At 32.3% G+C, this 19,605-nt stretch overlaps 1 protein-coding gene across 3 annotated transcripts in view; it reads left to right on the top strand.

Annotated features, from left to right (window-relative positions):
- Window positions 1-19,605, top strand: part of LOC124533855 (transcription factor Sp9-like) — an 82,418-nt gene that overhangs the window by 27,528 nt on the left and 35,285 nt on the right. Inside the window, exon 2 of one of the 3 annotated variants that reach the window (XM_047109398.1) lies at window positions 16,259-16,306. The exons of 1 other annotated variant lie outside the window; for it this stretch is intronic. In XM_047109398.1, the coding sequence (XP_046965354.1) occupies window positions 16,259-16,306 (48 nt within the window). Of the gene's footprint in view, window positions 1-11,995; window positions 12,189-16,258; window positions 16,307-19,605 lie in introns of those variants that run through there. One more of the 3 variants, XM_047109399.1, reaches the window with a different exon arrangement.

Here is a 19,605-nt window from a genome sequence, read left to right as displayed (position 1 = left end):
TTTTATGCTAAGTAAATACCTACGTTCATTTGTTTTTCTTATTGTATACATACGTCAAAAGAGTGCACAGGATGTCTTATGAAAAAGGACGACTGAGAGCAAGCTCCGGGCGCTCGGGAATGCGCCCACGCATGGCCATTGTATGCAAATTGTGGGTCGCAGGTCGCTATTCGCGTCCCTGATTGTCCTTCTCTTTTTTTGTAGGTATGACGGTTCTTGTAGTACCTTATACATCGTAATTGGTATATTATGTGTATTAAATATTTCTTTACTCTCGCTATATATACGTACTATTGATATATATTAATTATTCGGTTTGTTTTGTTTTCCCTTGATATTTATTAACATAAGAGTTAATAGCATTAAATGCTTAAATATATACAAATACTTATGAACTAAAACTAGTTACTGTACAAATTTTGACCGCGTGTAATGGCGACTAGAAAGCTAGCAGCATTTCGCCGTTGAATATAAAAATAAAAGATTTTTATATTCGATTTTTTATCAGTACAATTAACGGATACGTAATTAAGACCTTAATTAAAACCTAAAGTTTTTCTAGAAGCTTCGATTTTATTTGCATATTAGCACGATTTAATTCACCCCTTTACTGCAATTGCAGAAAATGAAATGGCGCAGTCCAAATATTTTACTTTTAAATTGAAGCGAGCTTATCGCAGCGGCAGTCAAACGGCACTCGTATGTGGTGCAAAGAGTATGAATGGCTAACAATCTGCCGAGTCATGGCGGGAATTCCATTGTGTCTTGAAATCACGACGGAACACAACGACAAGCATTACGTGTCACGACATCGTTCTGATTGTGAATGAATGAGGGTCAGAGATCGACACGTTACAGCCTTTATACCTAGCACGTTACGGATATCATATTATGTTATGCAAATTTTAAGTACAAAAAAACTAAATTACAACAACGCACCTCATACTCGTATAATATATATAAATATATACACGAAATCATTTCATAGTATAAAACAAAGTCGTTTAGCGCTGTTTGTCCGTATGTACGCTTAGATCTTTAAAATTCCGCAACGGATTTTTATTCTTTTTTATATAGGATAGAGTGGATCAAGGGGAAGGCTTTTGTATAATACCTGGAAGAAATAGTAAAGAAACAAGAAAAAATCTGTAGTACATTTAGTAACAGCATTGCACACGTGCGAAGCTGGGGCGGTTTGCTAATATTAGTCCCCAATCTTAGCTATCTTCTTATTACTTCTTCAAGTACATTTTCTCAATCTGAAATATATTTTGGGTCCTTCACTTTTTTAACTCAATTAAAAACTACAAGTAAATTTGCAACGCATTGATAAAAAAAAAATCTAAGAATGTCAGTATCAGCATCACATCATTCAGTATAGCCAGACTGTCAGTTAAAGCATTACCCAGATTACTGTTCTCTTTATTAATATCAAAGATTTAAAAAACTATAAATAAAAATAGTGATGTAATATTATTCGAGATTAAAGTGTTAATTTTAATTATTTCGTTTCAAGCAGAAACGTTAAAAATTTAAAAGCGTTTTAAAATTTTTGACCAAAGTCATCATGGTCAGTATACATATGCCATCATTATTCACTATATTTTGATTTCTATTAGTTTATAAATAAGTATCAAAATCCTTTAGGCGTTCACAAAAACCAAATACATCAAGATGCTTATGAAGATAAAACGGATAATATGTAATTATATATCTTTTTATCACCATTTTTCTATTCCAGCTGAAACTTTTCAACGACTAAACGGTTTTTATAATTTAATTTCACTCATTAAAATATACTATTAGTTTACATTTAAAAAGATAATTGAAAAGAATTAAAAAGTTAATTATGTTTTTATTGTTTAAATATGTTTACAATGGTCAAAGCAATATTACTTACTTAATAATACAACTTAGTTCGATTTTATCAAATTTTGAATGGATAAAGAATAAAGATATGTATTTTTAACAACGGTAAATGATATCAAGAATATTATAACAATATTTCTAGCGTTCATAACTTTTAAGATGAAGAGTATCAGCAGTAAGCTAATCCGTATAATATCAGATAGAACAATGTAAGGGGCCCCGATCAGGACGCGTCCAGAAATTTACTGACCATAATTACAGGGTAGCCTCAGTTAATTGCAGCTCGACCCGCCGCCGCTCCCCACTTTTTTGACTAAATAAAAATTGACTAATATTCATAATAAATAATGAACTCTCCTCTCGATCCGCGAGATTACCGCTTATAGATTTTTACTCGATTAATCCTTGTGTTAATCAAATGATCGCTATTTGTTTCGCAGGTAATAAATAACGTCGATCCAAGAATCGATTTTTTATCGAATTAATTTAAATGTATATAGTGACATTACTTGATTCAATCAGACGCTGTGGGCTTTATGTTGCAAACAGAAATAATGTGCAGTTTGATTTTTTAATTGTTCCTAACTGTTACTTGAGTTTCTGAGTCGAGACTTCTCTGAGAGGTTGAAATCATTTTGATATAATACGCACGATGCCTAATTTGGGAAACCGATGCCGATGGACGGGGCAAAAACTCTTTCGTTGCATGTTGCTTGTTGTTGCTCGGGGCTCTTCTTATAATTGCAGGGTTTCACCCAAAAGCCCTCAATTATAAAATAATAGCAGATGTGGATCATAGTAATAACAATTATTATCACGCTCGTCCGCTATCATTATTGTTGAAATATGGCCGATGAGCCGCGAGATGTATGCAAACTGCGGTATTCGCAGAATTCTTTAGATTTATCTCCGGAGCTCGTGCGATTTATTATGTCATCATAATAGATAATTTGACGTAACCTTTCAACTGTAAATTGTCTTATAAATGTAAATTATAAAAGTAATTTATTTAATATCTGTATATTCCATGATTAAACCGAACCATAATTAGATGTCGAAATCGTTTTGTTGTTCAATAATGTTTAGTTGTAATGCAATTATTCAAATTCCCGAACAAGTGAATGGCCCCGCCTCTTTGCAGTCGCAATCTTAATAAAGACTTCCTAGGTGCACTACAAACGTATTTTATTTTTATGAATTATCGTCTGTGCTTTAATTAAAGTTAACGTTTAATTAAAGTGAATCGTAGGTCAGTTAAACAGCCAGATGAGATGCGAGGACGGCGTATGGGCTAATCATAATTACATTTTGATTGTACGCGCTTAGTCTGAGTAACCTTCACTAACAGATTAAAAGATAGAAATAAATATTTAAAGTAGAACCGTTCTACTTCAGTGTTTTTAAAATTAAAATTTAATAAGAACAAGATACTTTACTTCGAAATATATATCTTTTTAAAATGTTTGTTAGTTAGATAATAATTATGAAATCACATTTTTTGGCATGAGTGTAATAAATAGTTGCGAATTTAAAACACAAGATAAAAACGTGCGTAATTCTTGTTCGAAATAGCTTGTGAATAAATTGGACATCGATTTACGATTTGTCAAGACTTGTTATACTCGTGGAAGCTTATCAAGTGGAATCTACTAAGTAGATCGATCAGCGGGCTGCGCTACGAACAATTGTATGGCGTGCACCTCGCTATCGTCCCGTCATTACTCCGGCAGCAACGCGATTAATCATTGTTTCTACCGGATAATTCGGCAGTTGATTTAGTGAAAAGCAACATGTTATTACGGGATAAATCTCTATCTAGAAAAGCTAAGAGGCCTAAGCGCGCCTCTGATTTATGGCGCCTCCGGCCATCGCCGAGTTTCGTTTGATTTGTGATTCTCCCAGATCTTCGTTGTTTTCATCTTTAGTTGAATTTTAATGAATAGCTTCAAAATTATATATCGCAGTCTATAATTACGGCTTGTAGCGTTTGATTATTGCTTTTACAATGGCATATTTCGAATTTATATATATTGGAGATTGAAATACGAGAGAGTAAAGTTGCTAATATCGCAGGAACCGCTGTTGCCGTACGATTTATGTTAGTTGGATGAATCGAGTAAAAGCCGTCTTACCTGTGTATGCGCTTAATTGTGTAATTTTGTTGATGCATAATAAGTTTCGTACGAATCCGATAAAGAGCGGCGACTTACCCTTTAGTATCGGCGAGGCAATGCCCACGCAGATAACATCTTGATTTATAACGGCTATCAACCACCCCTCTACCCCTTAACTTTATTCAGCCGTTCTCATTCCTTTAAAAAAACCTTTCCAATTAATTTGAGTTTAAAATCATCGTTTAAGACCACGAGAGCTTTTGATACATAAGCGCGTGAGTTTGTTTTTCTTTGCAGATTTCAAATCGTATTAAATTAAAGATTAATCTTGTCACGCATTTAAAAGTTACAACAAAATTGTTAATATGATTAATTATTAATAAATCTATCGGTCATCTCGAGTATTTCGAGGCGTAGTCGTTGCGGGAAATTAATGAAGTCTTCCGCACAGTTCGCGGTTTAATAGCAGCTATTAATTTTATCTCGATGACGGACTGTTCGCAGCGAGCGGCGACGTTACGATATCATCTAATCTCTAGTTGAAATAAACGCTGGGAATTATGTTTATGTAATTATTTATGTTATTAGCCGAATTATTATTTCTCTTACATATTTAATTGTGAAAGTCTGTGGAATTTGACAATTGTTTTGTACAACGGTTACTGGCTGCTGATGTACCTACTACGTATGTCATTTTAATTAAAAAAAAATAAACCTCTTCAAATGAATTGAAAACAGTAGCAGTAGTGCAGTGAAGCTAGCGCGAGTAAGAATTGGAAATTAGGTAATACGTAATATAATAAATATCCTTCACAGAAATACGATTTATTTTGTAACCAATTTATATAGAATACTTTTTTTATAATTTTTACACGCAAAACGCGATGTGACTTATGACATTTTTCTCTGCTAATACTAATAGAGTACACAGGTGTGGAGTTATTGTATTTTTATCGGTAACAACGAGTTTAACATCTTATATACACCGCTTTAAAAGTCGCGGTTTATAATCTAACAGTACTACCTATCTACTAGGTATCTACTAGGTACTCATCTTTTGATGTGCTCAATGTGTACGTACGTTTAATTATCCATTCGATCAGTGATGTAATTTTATGACAAATGTTTTTTTTTTTTAATTTAATTCTTTCAACGAAGAATATTAAAAATGTCTCTCCAAAATAATTCGAACGGGTCATATACGAACCCGCGAGTTTGACATTGCTATGCTGCCAATATGCCGTTAACTTATTGGGACTTAAAATAATAATTACAATACGTGTACCTATAATTATGAAAATATTCAATAAGTTAAATGAATTTCTTTATGAATATGTCATGGATTCGACCATCATGTTCCGCTGTATATGGATGTAATTTATCTTGTATCGAACACCCATAACGATATGAAGTTTATAAGGAATTCATGTTTTACAGTGTTAGTGCAGTATCTTACATTAAAATGTTGCTATCAAGTATATCCAATAACCATACTTATATTTCAAAGTGAAAGTCTTGCGTTAACACAACTAAGCTACATTTTTTTATAGATATTGAGAAACTGAAAAAAATTTAAAGTAAAGTAACAGCCTGTAAATTTCACACTGCTGGGTTAAGGACTCCTCTTCCATTAAGGAGAGGGTTTGGAATATATTCCACCACACTGTTCTAATGCGGCTTGGTGGAATGCACATGTGGCAGAATTTCGATGAATTTAAATACATGCAGGTTTCCTCACGATGTTTTCCTTCGCCGCCGAGCACGAGATTAATTATAAACACAAATTAAGCACATATATGTCTATAGTGATGCTTGCCTGGGTTTGAACCCTCAATCATCGGTTAAGATGCACGCGTTCTAACCACTGGGCCATCTCAGCTCGAGGGAAACTGAATGAAGGGAAAAGACATTTGGGAACCGAAAGTATGTTTCTTTAAATATAGATTATGTGTTTTAGTTTTCAGCTCATCTAGATCCATGCGGGTCACTGTGGCCACATATTCTTATGCCAAACAACAATACTTATTATTGTTGTATTCCGATTTATAAAATGAGTAGACCTGTACAACTGCCAGTACATTGGCCATAATATGTTAGTTTACCAAGTCAGTGGAGCTAATATGGTGTAAAAATGCTTAACAATTATCAATGGAGGTCTGTGATCACTATATGTCGGCCGTTTTTGTATTATCACAATAGTACATTTAATCTATATTTGGAATTAATTAACCAACATTGTCAAGAAAATAGTTTTGTCTGTTTATGAGTTCCAAGTGACGGAAATGCTTATTATTCAGTTAATATATAACTAACTCTGGTAGCTTTAGGGTTTCAGAAAGTCTAAAGATACGTATTGTTATGGAAGTCTAAGTACAAATGGCCGGTTTGACTGTTTTCATGACGGACGCTATTAAAACTATAGGTTTTACTTACTAGTATTCATCATGATAATAATTATGTCATGTAATAACTTTACTACACATTATCGAGTTCAAAATTAATGATAAGAGTCATTATGTTAATGATTGATTTATTTTTTAAATTTTAATGATTCTTAGTTTTAATTTGTTTAAATTATATGATCATTTTAAATTCTTTCCGTGATAAAAACGCTCTTAGATTTATGGCGAAATGAAAATATCCAATATTTTGCAATGATTTATTTTATTCAATTTCAACGCGAGAAAGTGTTTCACGAGGCCAGCACTTCGATGAAGGCACAAACGGTAAAGGGATTTAAGACCCTCTTTCAACTCAATGAAAGAATCTTTAAACGCGGAGTAAGTATTCAATAAAATATTCCCAATCGTAAAACGGTGTAAGGCGCAACGAGCGGCATTTATAACAAAAAACGGCAAGTAGAAGCTTCGACAAGCTTACAAAAGCTCGTAAAAGCTCTCGACTATTATGTAGTTATTGTTACAGGGTGGAAACACCATTATTACACTGGTTTGCTGGTTTATTTTGTTGTACGCATCGCGTCGACGGCTCGGCGCTGGCTGTCACGCCGCTCGTGTGGCGAGCCTCTCTTCGACCACATCATTGCGAGCTCACTTACAACAGAGCAATGTATGACTACTTCATTTGTACTATATTCTGAAATGAGTTGAAATATTAAAAGACTCTTTCTCTCATGGGTTGGAATATGACGCTTCTAATATTAGATGATTTATTTTTTATTAGGTTGAAAGAGAGAATATAACATTGTAAAATATTAATGCTATCGACAGTCATTCTATAGGACAAGCTAAAACACTTTCGTTCATTATATTCGTAAAATTGTAAATATTGCAAATTAATGTTTTACAATTAATTTTATTATTTCCGCCGACACTTTCTTAGGTATTTTATGTTTCTGATTCATATCAGTCACTGCCTTATAATCGTTTTGTATGAAATAACGAACAGACATACAACAACAGCCAGTAAATTCCCACTGCTGGGCTAAAGGCCTCCTCTCCCTTTGAGGCGAAGGTTTGGAACATATTTCATCACGCTGTTCCGATGTGGGTTGGTGGAATACACACGTGCCAGAATTTCTATGAAATTTGTCACATGCAGGTTTCCTCACGATGTTTTACTTGACCGCTGAGCACGAGATAAATTATAAAGACAAATTAAGCACATGAATCAGCGGTGCTTGACTAGGTTTGAACCCGCAATCATCGGTTAAGATGTACGCGTTCTAACCACTGGGCCATCTCGACTCACATACAGACATACGTAGCCGTAATTTGAAGATGATAATTTTTCTGATAAACATCTATATAGATAATAAACGCGATACGACTGTTAAATGTACAATAGGCGTATCGAAATTTTCACACGTTGTTAAATAAAAGATCATACGAAAAAGTATGAATATTTCAAAACAAAATTTCGTCGTCGCTAATCCTATTATGTCTACAAACATTGTCAAGTACTGACGTCTCAATGTCTCCATCAAGTGAACATCTAAATCGCGACCTCATTGTGTCGACACTTGCATTTAATTCAGATCGCTCAGCGGAAGCATTCGACTGTGCACCTTTATTCCGGGATTAAACGGAATTTTGCATAGGAAACGGTCGTCAAATGTCCCCATTGAAGGCATTGAAAGCCCAGTGAATAGAGCTAAGCGGACTACGATAACAATGTGCGTATCAAAAAGGAGAAATCACACGTGTTGTGAAAGAAATTTGGACAATATTTTGGGTATATAACACGGGATTATCCGAGCTACGAATAAATATTGAGTAGTAATCTGAGGATGTTTTGAAGTACTTATCATTTTTAAGATGATAAATCATTATTATAGTAATAACCCTACTAGCAATGAAAAATGCGTATTGCATACTTTATATGTTATTATTAAAAAATAAATATATATTCATTACTGATTTCATCATGTGATGCAAGGTAAATAAAAACAAAAAAATACATATGTATTTGACTCATTAAGTTCTAGTTCACAGATAACAAGTGTATTTACATTTTAATATAATGTATTTCCAGCTTAATATTTTAAAAGTAAACTTTATTTTAGTAGGTATTAATTTTTTTAATCAATTTATCCTTTAGGTACTTATAATATAATGGTAGTGTCTGATTGTAATAATAAAATAACCGCTTTTTAATAAATCGATATGTTTGAATACATATACCAAAATAACATTTTTTACAATTTTTGTATGTCTGTTTGTCTGTTTGTTCCGGCTAATCTACGGAAAATTTGAACCGATTTTGATGGGACTTTCACTGGCGGTTAACTAATGTAATTAGGAGTAACTTAAGCTACTTTTATTTCCGAATTATCTATATATAAAATAATTACAAAGCCACGCTGCATTATCTGAGTAATATCACCGCCGTCACGTCTGGTTATCAACAACCCACCAACGACTTATCACAAACGTTGCCTAATACATAATTAATAAGTTATAGTAAACTGTGAACAATAACTTTTGTTATATTTAAACGCGAACGAAGTCGCAGGCACTGCCACAAAATTTTAAAAATCAGACGTTTAAAATTTAAATATTCGAATGATATTAAAGTAAATCATGGTGTATTAACACCAGGGCTCTTTGTCCTTAGTTCTCCATACGAGTATTATAGTGTCAATGTCGGAAGTGAGTGTAAGATTGCAACAGGATCCGTCGCACCCCTTGCATTCATAGGTGACTCTCGACAATAGTATTTAGAGATACACGTTCAATTACTTGCACATACGTATTCTATATACGTGTCAATATCATTTCCCTTTTGACACTGCAAAAGGTCTTATGTGTAACTTTGTATTTAAATAAAGAATAATGAATATTCTTTATTACCTTACGCTCCCTTTCCTAAAACGTTTTTACCCCGAGGCCACAGGCCTTTAGAGGGCCTATAGTATATAGCTCAATAAATCATCTATCTAACGCAAAAAGATTTTTACAACTCATATGGATCGATCTTGAGATTAACGAATTCCAACAACCAAACTTTTCAGTTTTATAGAGTAGTTTTTATAAACCTTTACTTCCTCGCACTTTTTCTATGACAATTTAATCACATTTAATGTTTTTTTAAATGCATTAGATTAATTAAAAAAAACGTTTTTAGTAATTTTATTGAAATTCATTAAAAAAAGGTTATTCATTTAATATTTTAGTCTACTTTTCTATCAAAGTTTACAACTTTTAAATGTTCTACAAATTCGTTTTATTATAATTGCATAGAACTGTTTAAAATATAATAACATACCTGAACAATAGGTTACAATGGCAATGTGCTAGGTCTTTGTGAATGTTATTTGAAACCTACAGTTTTCATGGTCCTGGGCGGGAAGAGGGCGGCGACACCAGATGCGTGCGCGCAGCGCGTGCTCCACACATTACCTCGAAATAATTATAATTATTATACAAACAGTAGCCACTCATAATACTATTTGCGAAAATATTTATTAATAAGAGTTATTTTTGACAAAAACGTAGTTAATTTTATGTCATATTTACGAATACGTACATGATACAATACCTACCTAAGTTTTATATTTAATTTTCGAAATCTGTTGTAGTATGTTAAAACATCTATATTTTTTTAGCTAAGTATGACTTAATTGAAAAAATACTTCGGATGTGTTAGTTACGTTTTTATTAGGCTATGCAATTAAATGTCTGAGTTTTATTATTAATAAATATTAAGCCACTTAAGTTTAAAATAATAATAAAGCCATTAAATGTGTTAAACTGTTTATTTTACATTAAATAGTAACAATAATAGAAACAGCACAGCAAGGAGCGCGGGAGCGACGCCTGCGCGGGCGCAGATTATAATAATTACGCACACGCGCCGCGCCCAGCGCGCTCTAATCACTATCATTTGCACATGTTACACATTCTATATTCTACACAAAATATGTACTATCGCGACGACATCTAAGCTTTGTTGTTGAAATCATTGAAAAACGGTTCGTGGTTAATGTTCGTTAAAATTACAAAACGTGATCACATCTCTAAGCATCGTCTATACTTTTACTTACTAAGGTCTATGTAATCTGTGCCTAGACTTTAGTGTGAATAATACTTAGTAAACATGTGTCTATCTATATTATCATAACAAAAAATATATTGGTTAATTTTTATATTAAAAAAAAAAAACAAAAGCATTCGTATAGGTACATATTTCCTATCTTGACTCTTTCAACACTTTGGAAACTTAGTCTTATGTCTGTGCCTTATATATGTCACTCTTCTCAAAAATAAAATCTTCAGTTGGTATATATAAGTACAATTTAGGATACATGGAAGACATACTTTAGAGTAGCCCCATATTTTCCCCTTTTGATATATAGATTAAATACAAAAGTTCTCAATTAAGTTGCGATAGGTTTTATTATGCCTTCTCCTTGATCGTTGTACTTAATGAACAAAAGGTCCGGCAAGGCTCCAGATCTTACTTATCAATCCTATATATACCTAAAGCAGGATTTACTAGGTGTTAGATAGAGTAATATTTACTCTGCAAGTCCTTCTGGGTTGGTAACCATCTCACGTCCCAAGATTGGTGGCACATTGTAGTTACAGCGTACCATAAGGCGGCCTATTGCCTCATTCACGTATATTTAACATATTTTTTTCTTATTGGGTCTCTTTTGTTACCTGTGGAAGTGCATAATTATTTACCTAAAGTAACGATGTCAAATAAATTATTATTTACTCTACGATACTTACTTTACTCAAATACATTGAATTAATTAGATATATGTCAGGAATAAAACATCTGTTCTCGTATCACGTGACTAGATTTCGCATGATAGGAAAGTGCATCCTGTCATACGAGGCGTATCCGCCCCCGCACAGATTGGGGACGTAAAAAATGGACCAATTTTTATAATGGCGCTGGGGTAACGATCCCGATGTACTTTATTATAAACCGGAAACATTTATTACTTTTGTGAGGAAAAAAAAAACGATTTTCATGAAACTCTATACCTTAACCCTCCGCATAGATTAATATTGTGGCAGCTGACATATGATGATTGTTGCATAAATTTCATATTTGTTAATACTATAATAATTAAACATCTCAAACTTTAGAATGCAATACAACAGACAAGTAAATAAAAACACATATGTGTGCAACAAGCTTTTTTTAAAAGTAAGAGTAAATTTTATGCTTCCTTTAATTATTTAGTGATGTAATAGGATAGATAGGGTAACATTAAAACAACGCAACTAAAAAATTTACTATAAAGAAAGTAGCTATATTTTGTGCATTATCTCAGTACAAAGTATCAGTTGAATAATATATTTAACAATAGGAATGTATCTTTAGTTCGAAAAGCTTCGATTACATCAACAATAAGTAATAAGCGCGTTATCGGCTTGTATTAGTTTTGCGTGAGCCCGCCCTAACTGGCCGCCCTGCGCGACCCGCCCCGCGCGTAAACAAACACGCGGGCAGCGCAATGCGCGAATGAGACGCACGATGTACGAGAGAGAACGCCGCCGCGTTCAGTCGACCACCGAAACCTACAATTAGTAGGCGAGATTCGGCCGCGGCATCGATTCGTTACGAGATAATCCGTGGATATTTCTTAATAAAAATCTAAAGTCGCGTGTGTGACGTGACTTTTTGCTACGAAGAAACGGATGGGCTGATATGAATTGTGCGTACTACCAGCAACACGGGGGCCCGCACCCCGCTACCCATAATGTCAACAATAATTACTTCAACGAGGTAAATTTAATTATAAAATAGTGTAACATAAGTGATTAATTCCAACTGAACATTATTTCTGTGGAATTCAATTTTAAAAATTTCGTTTTTCGGTTTTTTTCTAACTGAAAAGTGTAAGTGAATTATCAAATAAGAAACTGACTAATCAAATCGTAGTTAAAGACTAGGATTTCCACATACTATAGCTGTTTTATTTAATTTAAAGGAATAATTTTAGACGAATGTTCCTACTATGTTGTACGTACATACAAACAAAAGTCACATTATAAAATTAATTTGATTCGAAATATTGTGAACGATTAATCGAATTATTTGCACAGATTATAATATATCAAATAATTCAAAACTTCCGTACAATGTTGATTAATGATAGGTGCGCTAATTACTGCAATTTTTATACAAGTTAACATCAATATGTTAAGGTTTGGTCCTACCAATTAAGTACCTATTCCTGACAACTTGACACATCGATTCGAGTTTTATCGATAGGCAATTTACATTGACTAATGACGGTAATCTTTAGGTTATTTATGAAAAATAGGTTAATAGGAAAAAGGCCTAATAAACTGACAAATTTACATTAAACATTTGATAAATAATAGATAACATTTTAATAGGTAAATTATATGCTTTAATAAACTCAATAATAATAATCACTACATTTTATATCGTTAAGTAATTTATAATAAATATATAGGTATGTGTGAATATTACGGAGCCTTAAAAGATGAAAAATTACAAAACTTAAAAAGATTCATACAGAAAAAGAAAAAAGAACAGATAAAGAGAGATTCAGAAAAGTAGAAAATTATTAAATAAATAAAAAAATAAGATATTTCATATGTGATAGCGTTAAATACGTAACGCATTCGGTATTAAAACTATTATAATATGTATAAATTTAGAATATCTTCAAGAAATATCGAATGAAAAATAAATTAGGTAGTTCACGCGAAACAAAATACGAACAAAAGACGTTCACAAGAGCGAATCAACAAAGCGAAGTTAACAAAGGGGCGAATGGGAATAAAAATATTTAATTGGTATGATTATGAGTGATTACAGTACAAACACCTCCCGCCGACTCGTCACACTAGACGAAAAGAGCCGTTCGACTTCCTTTGCTCGCTATTGTGTACACTGTGATATTGTTTTGTTCGATAATGCTTTTATTAGCGTATAAAGATTTTATTTGTATTTTATAACTAAGTAATGTGAGTACTTAAAAGAACAATTCATTGAAAACATTGAATACATTCGATCTTATTTTAAGATCTTTAATAGATTTTTTCTTTATTATGTAACCGTCGATATTATCTATGAGGGAATTGGGACAATTTTAGTAAGTGTTATAATTGGGTATATATTATATTGTAATACGTAAAGAATGGTGATATTAACAGCTATAAAACGATTTGTGTAACATTGATGTTTTAGACTTTTTTTAAATGTTTTTTATGCAATATTTGTACAACGTTCATTCTTACTAAACTTATATTAAGTGATTTCATAATTAGTCTGTTACTTAATTTTGTTCATTCATTCATGTCAAAAACATAAAATTAAGATTAACAGATAGATTGGTAGAATGCTGACCTACCAGCTACACTTTTTTTGGAGAAAAGACAACAGTTACTTTTTTTTTAATTTATCACTAAAAATGTCAATGGATATAAAATCAGCTACCCAAGAAAAAAACCTAATTAAGGGTTTTTAGTTGTATTAAGAAAGTACCTTATTCGCCAATGACACATGAAACTTTTGAAAAGTAATACTCCTTTACAATTCAAGTTTACCTATTAAACAATAGAAACATTACTTGACAATTATAAAATTAAAAAGTATTGTTATTTATTCGATTTATAAGTATATCGATTATTTTTGATGTAACAAAAATAAAAACAAATATAATTCAAAGCATTAACAAAAAGCATAGATCAGAAACAGTAGGCATGTTTTTTCTCGCGTGGTACCATCTGAGAGTATAATTATTATAATGTAGACTTAAAACACTTTTTCGGTGCACGATGAGCCAGTCATCATAATTAAATGCAATCCTTTTAACCTATCTCTAGCTAGTAACCGTTTACGATTTCACCTGCGTAGCGTTTGTGCGCTGGCTTTAGATATAGTTCAAATAGTTTTGCGTTGTTTGCTATAATTTCTCAAGAGACGAGAGCTAATAACCTATTATAGCTTATTATAAGCGGTTATAACACAGGTGTTCTAACAGCTACCATCGCGCATTCCTATATAGTAAATTGGTACTATTTACTAAACAGGAATGCTCGTCTTTGGATTTCCTACAATTTTATAATGAATATCCTATGTAAGTTTTATAATGACACGTGATAATATAACTTGCTATAATATTTAATTTACAATAAATCATTTACTTATTCGTTAACACGTGTGTGTATGCCTGTCTCTGTGTGAGTGTAAATTAAAAACACAGGGATCGAAATTTCATTTCTATTTCTGGTATATAATATTATTCAAAGCTACTATTATTATATATATGTAACTTTCGAAATTTGATGATACTTATCTATGATTTTCTAAGAATTTAATATAAACAGATATTTTTATTATCGTTCCAGTTTAAATGTCTGTATGTATTGATGGTGTGAAGTGGTTTATATTTCATACCGTGTGAAGAGGACCACTTACTGTATAGTGGCCTGTCAACCTCACCAAATAAATAAATAAAAAGCTAGTAGTTTCCTTGTACCTTGGAAAAATATACCTCTATATTATAAATTAACAATATCTACGTAGTTAAGATAGCTAAGTACAGATTCATATACTGTATGAACTCTTACTAAATTTTAGTATTCTTTAACGTTCAATATCCAATAACTTATATGTAACTATTAATTAATTGCCTAATTAATATTGCAATCATTTTAAGACATGATATATGGACAAAGCAACATAAACAAAAAAAAATTAATTAAATAATTGTTAATGAAATATTTAAAAAAAAAACTATTACTCTGATATATAATTCAAAATCACTCGAACTCTTTAAAACGTACAGACAAACATCTGTCACTGTGTTATTACTGTTATTAGTATGCACTTGTAACACAAAGATGGCCGGACGAATGCATTACGTAGGCCTGGGTGTAATTACACTTTTCTATTCCCCATAAGAAATTACTCACCCGGGCTATTTTAATTTAATGTGTTATACATTATCACTTCAAATATGGAATAATTATATTTTTTTATGTTCAATAAAAGTTAAACGAATTTATTATAATAAATCAATATAACATAATATATAGAAGCTAGTTTTTTTTTAATTAAAGTTAAAATTAATTGAAATATTTTAATGAAGTATTCAAAATCTGATAGGTCTATAACCTACATTTTACTTTTAGGAAATGTCATTATAACGTGATCACCTTTTTCATTAATCTACAAAAATATAAATTACTTGAAAAGCAGAAATTTTCAAATGATTTGATCAATATTTTTATCGTTTCAGTAAAAAAATATTATCATATTTGTTGCATCTATCCTACATTACAACACGACTTTAATCAAAAACTCAAAGATAAGTAGAGCGGAGCTTTAAAAAGGGTGCATCCTAATTTCAGTGGCATAATACAAAGCTAGACGGTCGGCGTAGGGACTACGGCCTCGGCCCCGGCCTCTGCCTCGCAATTACTGGCCATAATTACAGGGCTGCCGCCGCTCGGCGCCGAAACTGGCCGACTCCGCAGCCATAATTAAAAACCTTCTAAATTAAATTCGCTCGTGTACCCACGGACTTATGATAACTTTTTAGGGACTTTCTAATTAGTTTCTGTTTTTGTGCTACGTTTGAAATAGATTCGGGTAACCTTTTGCATATGGAGCTATTTTGAAGTCATTCATATTCATTACTTGATATTGAACGTTAGTTTTACGATGTTTGGCGGTAAAACTTCTTACAAAATAAAAAAAATTATGTATCTAAAGAGCATAGTGTACGGTCATAATACTTAAAATAAAGGTAACAATACACCTATTACTTGATTAAAGCTGATACCATTAGCTGATTCTTAACTTTATGTTTCCAGGTTAGTATCGACCCCGTGTCCGCGGATCCCAAGGACATGAAGATCTTAGTAAGTACTAAACTTATCACGATTTACAATTATTGTAATATTAACTTTAGTACTCTACTAATTTATCTTTAAATTACATAATTAATTTTTAGTTGCGCTTAGCGAGATAGTAAGTGGTGCTTAAAATATTCAAATAATCTTTATTTATTTAAATAACTGAGTATTAAAAGCTTAAACTATTACAACGACGACGACGTTTTATTTATTATTGTATAGGTGGTCGAGGCGGACCACCTGATGGTAAGTGGCCACCACCGTTCATAGGCATTAGCACTTTAAGAAATGTTAAACATTCCTCACATTGCCAATGTCAATTTGAGATCTAGGGTGTTATGTCCCTTGTGCCTCTAGTCACACCGGCCTCTCAAGCTTCAAACTAGTAAAAACTGATATAATAAGTATTGCCGTCTATAGAATATATGGGTGGTACCCACCCCTAACAAAGCCCTACCACCAAGTGTAATGATTAATGGATATATTTGCTATGAGTTTACGCAATAACTGAAATCGATTTCAATGATTGGATTTTGTAGTAAGTTAGGAAAATTATTAGAAATACTAATACATATTTATTTAAAACAATATTCCGTTCTTTCCGCCGTAATAAAATATGTCCAAGATTCTATCGCGATTTTCGAGCACGAACCAAGGAAATTATATCGGAACGAATATCGAAATGACGAAATCGGTAATTTGTTTTGATTGGTCGTCGATACTGTGAAACGGCTATTGTGCTGAGGTGCAAGTAATTCATTCGTCACGGGCCGCATTACCACGTGACACACGGACAATGAACAACACAGCGATAGAATAACGATTATTATCGTGAATTGTCTGGATGTTGTACTTTCGAAATTGTTATTAAACTTTGATTAGGTCGCGTTCTTTGATATATATTCTTTCAAAAACATTTAACATAAATTATGGCTTAAAATTTTATAATCGTAGACCGTTATGACCAAGTCACGTTTTTAGCACTCAGATATTAATAGCTGGACGTGGGACTGTGCGTAGCTTAAATATTATTCCTATTATAACTGAAATCCTCTAAAAGTTATCAAATATTAAACAATATTGTACAACATGAAACAACAGTTCAGATTAAATATGTAATTATTTAGCCGAGAGCTGAGATGGCCCAGTGGTTAGAATCATCTTAACCGATGATTTCGGGTTCAAACCCAGGCAAGCACTACTATATACATGTGCTTAATTTGTTTTTATAATTCATCTCGTGCTCGGTGGTTAAGGAAAACATCGTGAGGAAACCTGCATGTATCTAATTTCATTGAAATTCTGCCACATGTGCATTCCACCAACCCACATTGGAACAGCGTGGTGGAATATGTTCCAAACTCTCTCCTTAATGGGAGAGGAGGCTTTAATCCAGCAGTGGGAAATTTACCAGGCTGTTACCTTACTTAGATTAATTACTAGATAGGAGGAGCAGGATACTCAGCAACTCTTACCTAGATGTCCTTATTACGAACCTGCTCTACAATTTTATTGCTTTCACTGTCTTTCTCTACACGTTATTCTATATATATTTATATCATTATGAATACAATCGAAGACAATAATCCGCTAAGTCTGTGTCGTCTGTTCTTCTCACGACTGAGGTTTTTCCTGATGAACACGGTTGGATTGATTATTGAGGCAACAATTATAATATTAATTGCATGCTTAAATGTGAATCGTATTATTGCAGTTACGTAATACAAACTTACTTCATAAGTTTTGTTTGTGAGTTCCTTTGTCAGAATAAACTTTATGATTTCTAAATTCGAATTTTAAAATGAGAGTGACATGAGATTCCGAATATTACAACTGTCATTTGTTTTGTTTTATGATATCAACCAAGCTGAACTTCAACCAGGAAGAAGCATTTACTGAAGTGGTTTTTTAAGATAGATTTGATTTATGACGTAAAAAATGTACTTATTTATAAATGCTCACTTCCTTTTAACGTTTAATTGAATAACAGTTTTTTTTTCTATAGTTGTACATATAACAGAAAAAATGTAATATATAATTAATATATATAATTTTATTTAATTATCGGTTTCATAATATCATAGTTAACTATTCAAAGATAACCATGATTTTAACAATAATCACCCGATGATTACGTAAAGTGTCTCACGAAACCAGTATTTTTATAACGACAATATCTTTTTTCCTAAAAAAACGTATATTTTCACGTTCGCTCATGATTGATTATCTCATTTATTCGTTCCATATTTAAATAATTCAATTATTTTTACTCGACCACTTTGTATTTAGGTAAAAAAATGTGATCCCCGAGGCGAACGTTTCCTTGCATCATCATTAAGCAAATTGCAAATGCTCACCTTAAGTGTAGATGAGACTGACTTCGTTCATTTGTTTTATTTAAATATGGAGTAGTACGCTTAAGATGCCTGATTAACCAAGCCGGGCTATGAATCTAACCATGAAAATAGCATGAGATTAAATTCTAAGCATGTGCACTATAATTTATTTGAAACTTACATATGAAAACATTTTTAAGACTAATGGAATTATAGGTAAAAAAATGTGTAGTGGTTATGGATTCGTTCTTACCTTATCATTTGCAGTTGATATAATGATATTTAGTATACGCCATACATGTGTCGTCACTTACTCCCTTTTTGACTATATATTTTCATAGACCAAACTGTATGTAAGTCACTTTTATATGAGAGAAAGGAGAGACTGTCTCAAAGAGCACATATTGGAGACAAGGAAGAGTACAGTTTAAAATTAACAATAAAATGTAAAGAAAAATCAACATATTGCAAATCAATCAATTATCAAAAAAATACTCGGGAATTCGATAAAAACGAAATATAAGAATCTAATTCATTGATTTAAATAAATACACGAAATCAGTAATTTAACACAAATGGACAGTGTCGCTAAAAAGGATCAAATTGTGATGTAATGACATATGACCTTTAAGGAAAAAGTCGAATTTTAATGTAATACGTCTTTGATACATACATTATCTGTACCTTTTTCGGAATTATGATTAATTTTATTTCCATCAACACGCGCCCGCCACGCAGTCTTCATTACATTTTTTTTGTTATGTTTTCACGATAAAATGCCGCACTGACAGATATTTTTGTAAATTATTTTAATTAGCACTTTAAGTGTTTTGGCGCCAATAATATGGTGTCCAGTTGAAAATCACCCTTGATTAGTAATTAAGTCGTCAGGTTCCACGAATACTTTATTATATTAGTTAAACTTAACTAAAAATGTATCTTTACAATGTTTAAACAAATAACTCCATG

Source organism: Vanessa cardui, chromosome 11 (genome assembly GCF_905220365.1).
Source record: "Vanessa cardui chromosome 11, ilVanCard2.1, whole genome shotgun sequence".
Classification (NCBI taxonomy): domain Eukaryota; kingdom Metazoa; phylum Arthropoda; class Insecta; order Lepidoptera; family Nymphalidae; genus Vanessa; species Vanessa cardui.
The sequence above is the reverse complement of the archived record's forward strand: the minus strand, read 5'-3'. Positions and strand labels throughout refer to the sequence as shown.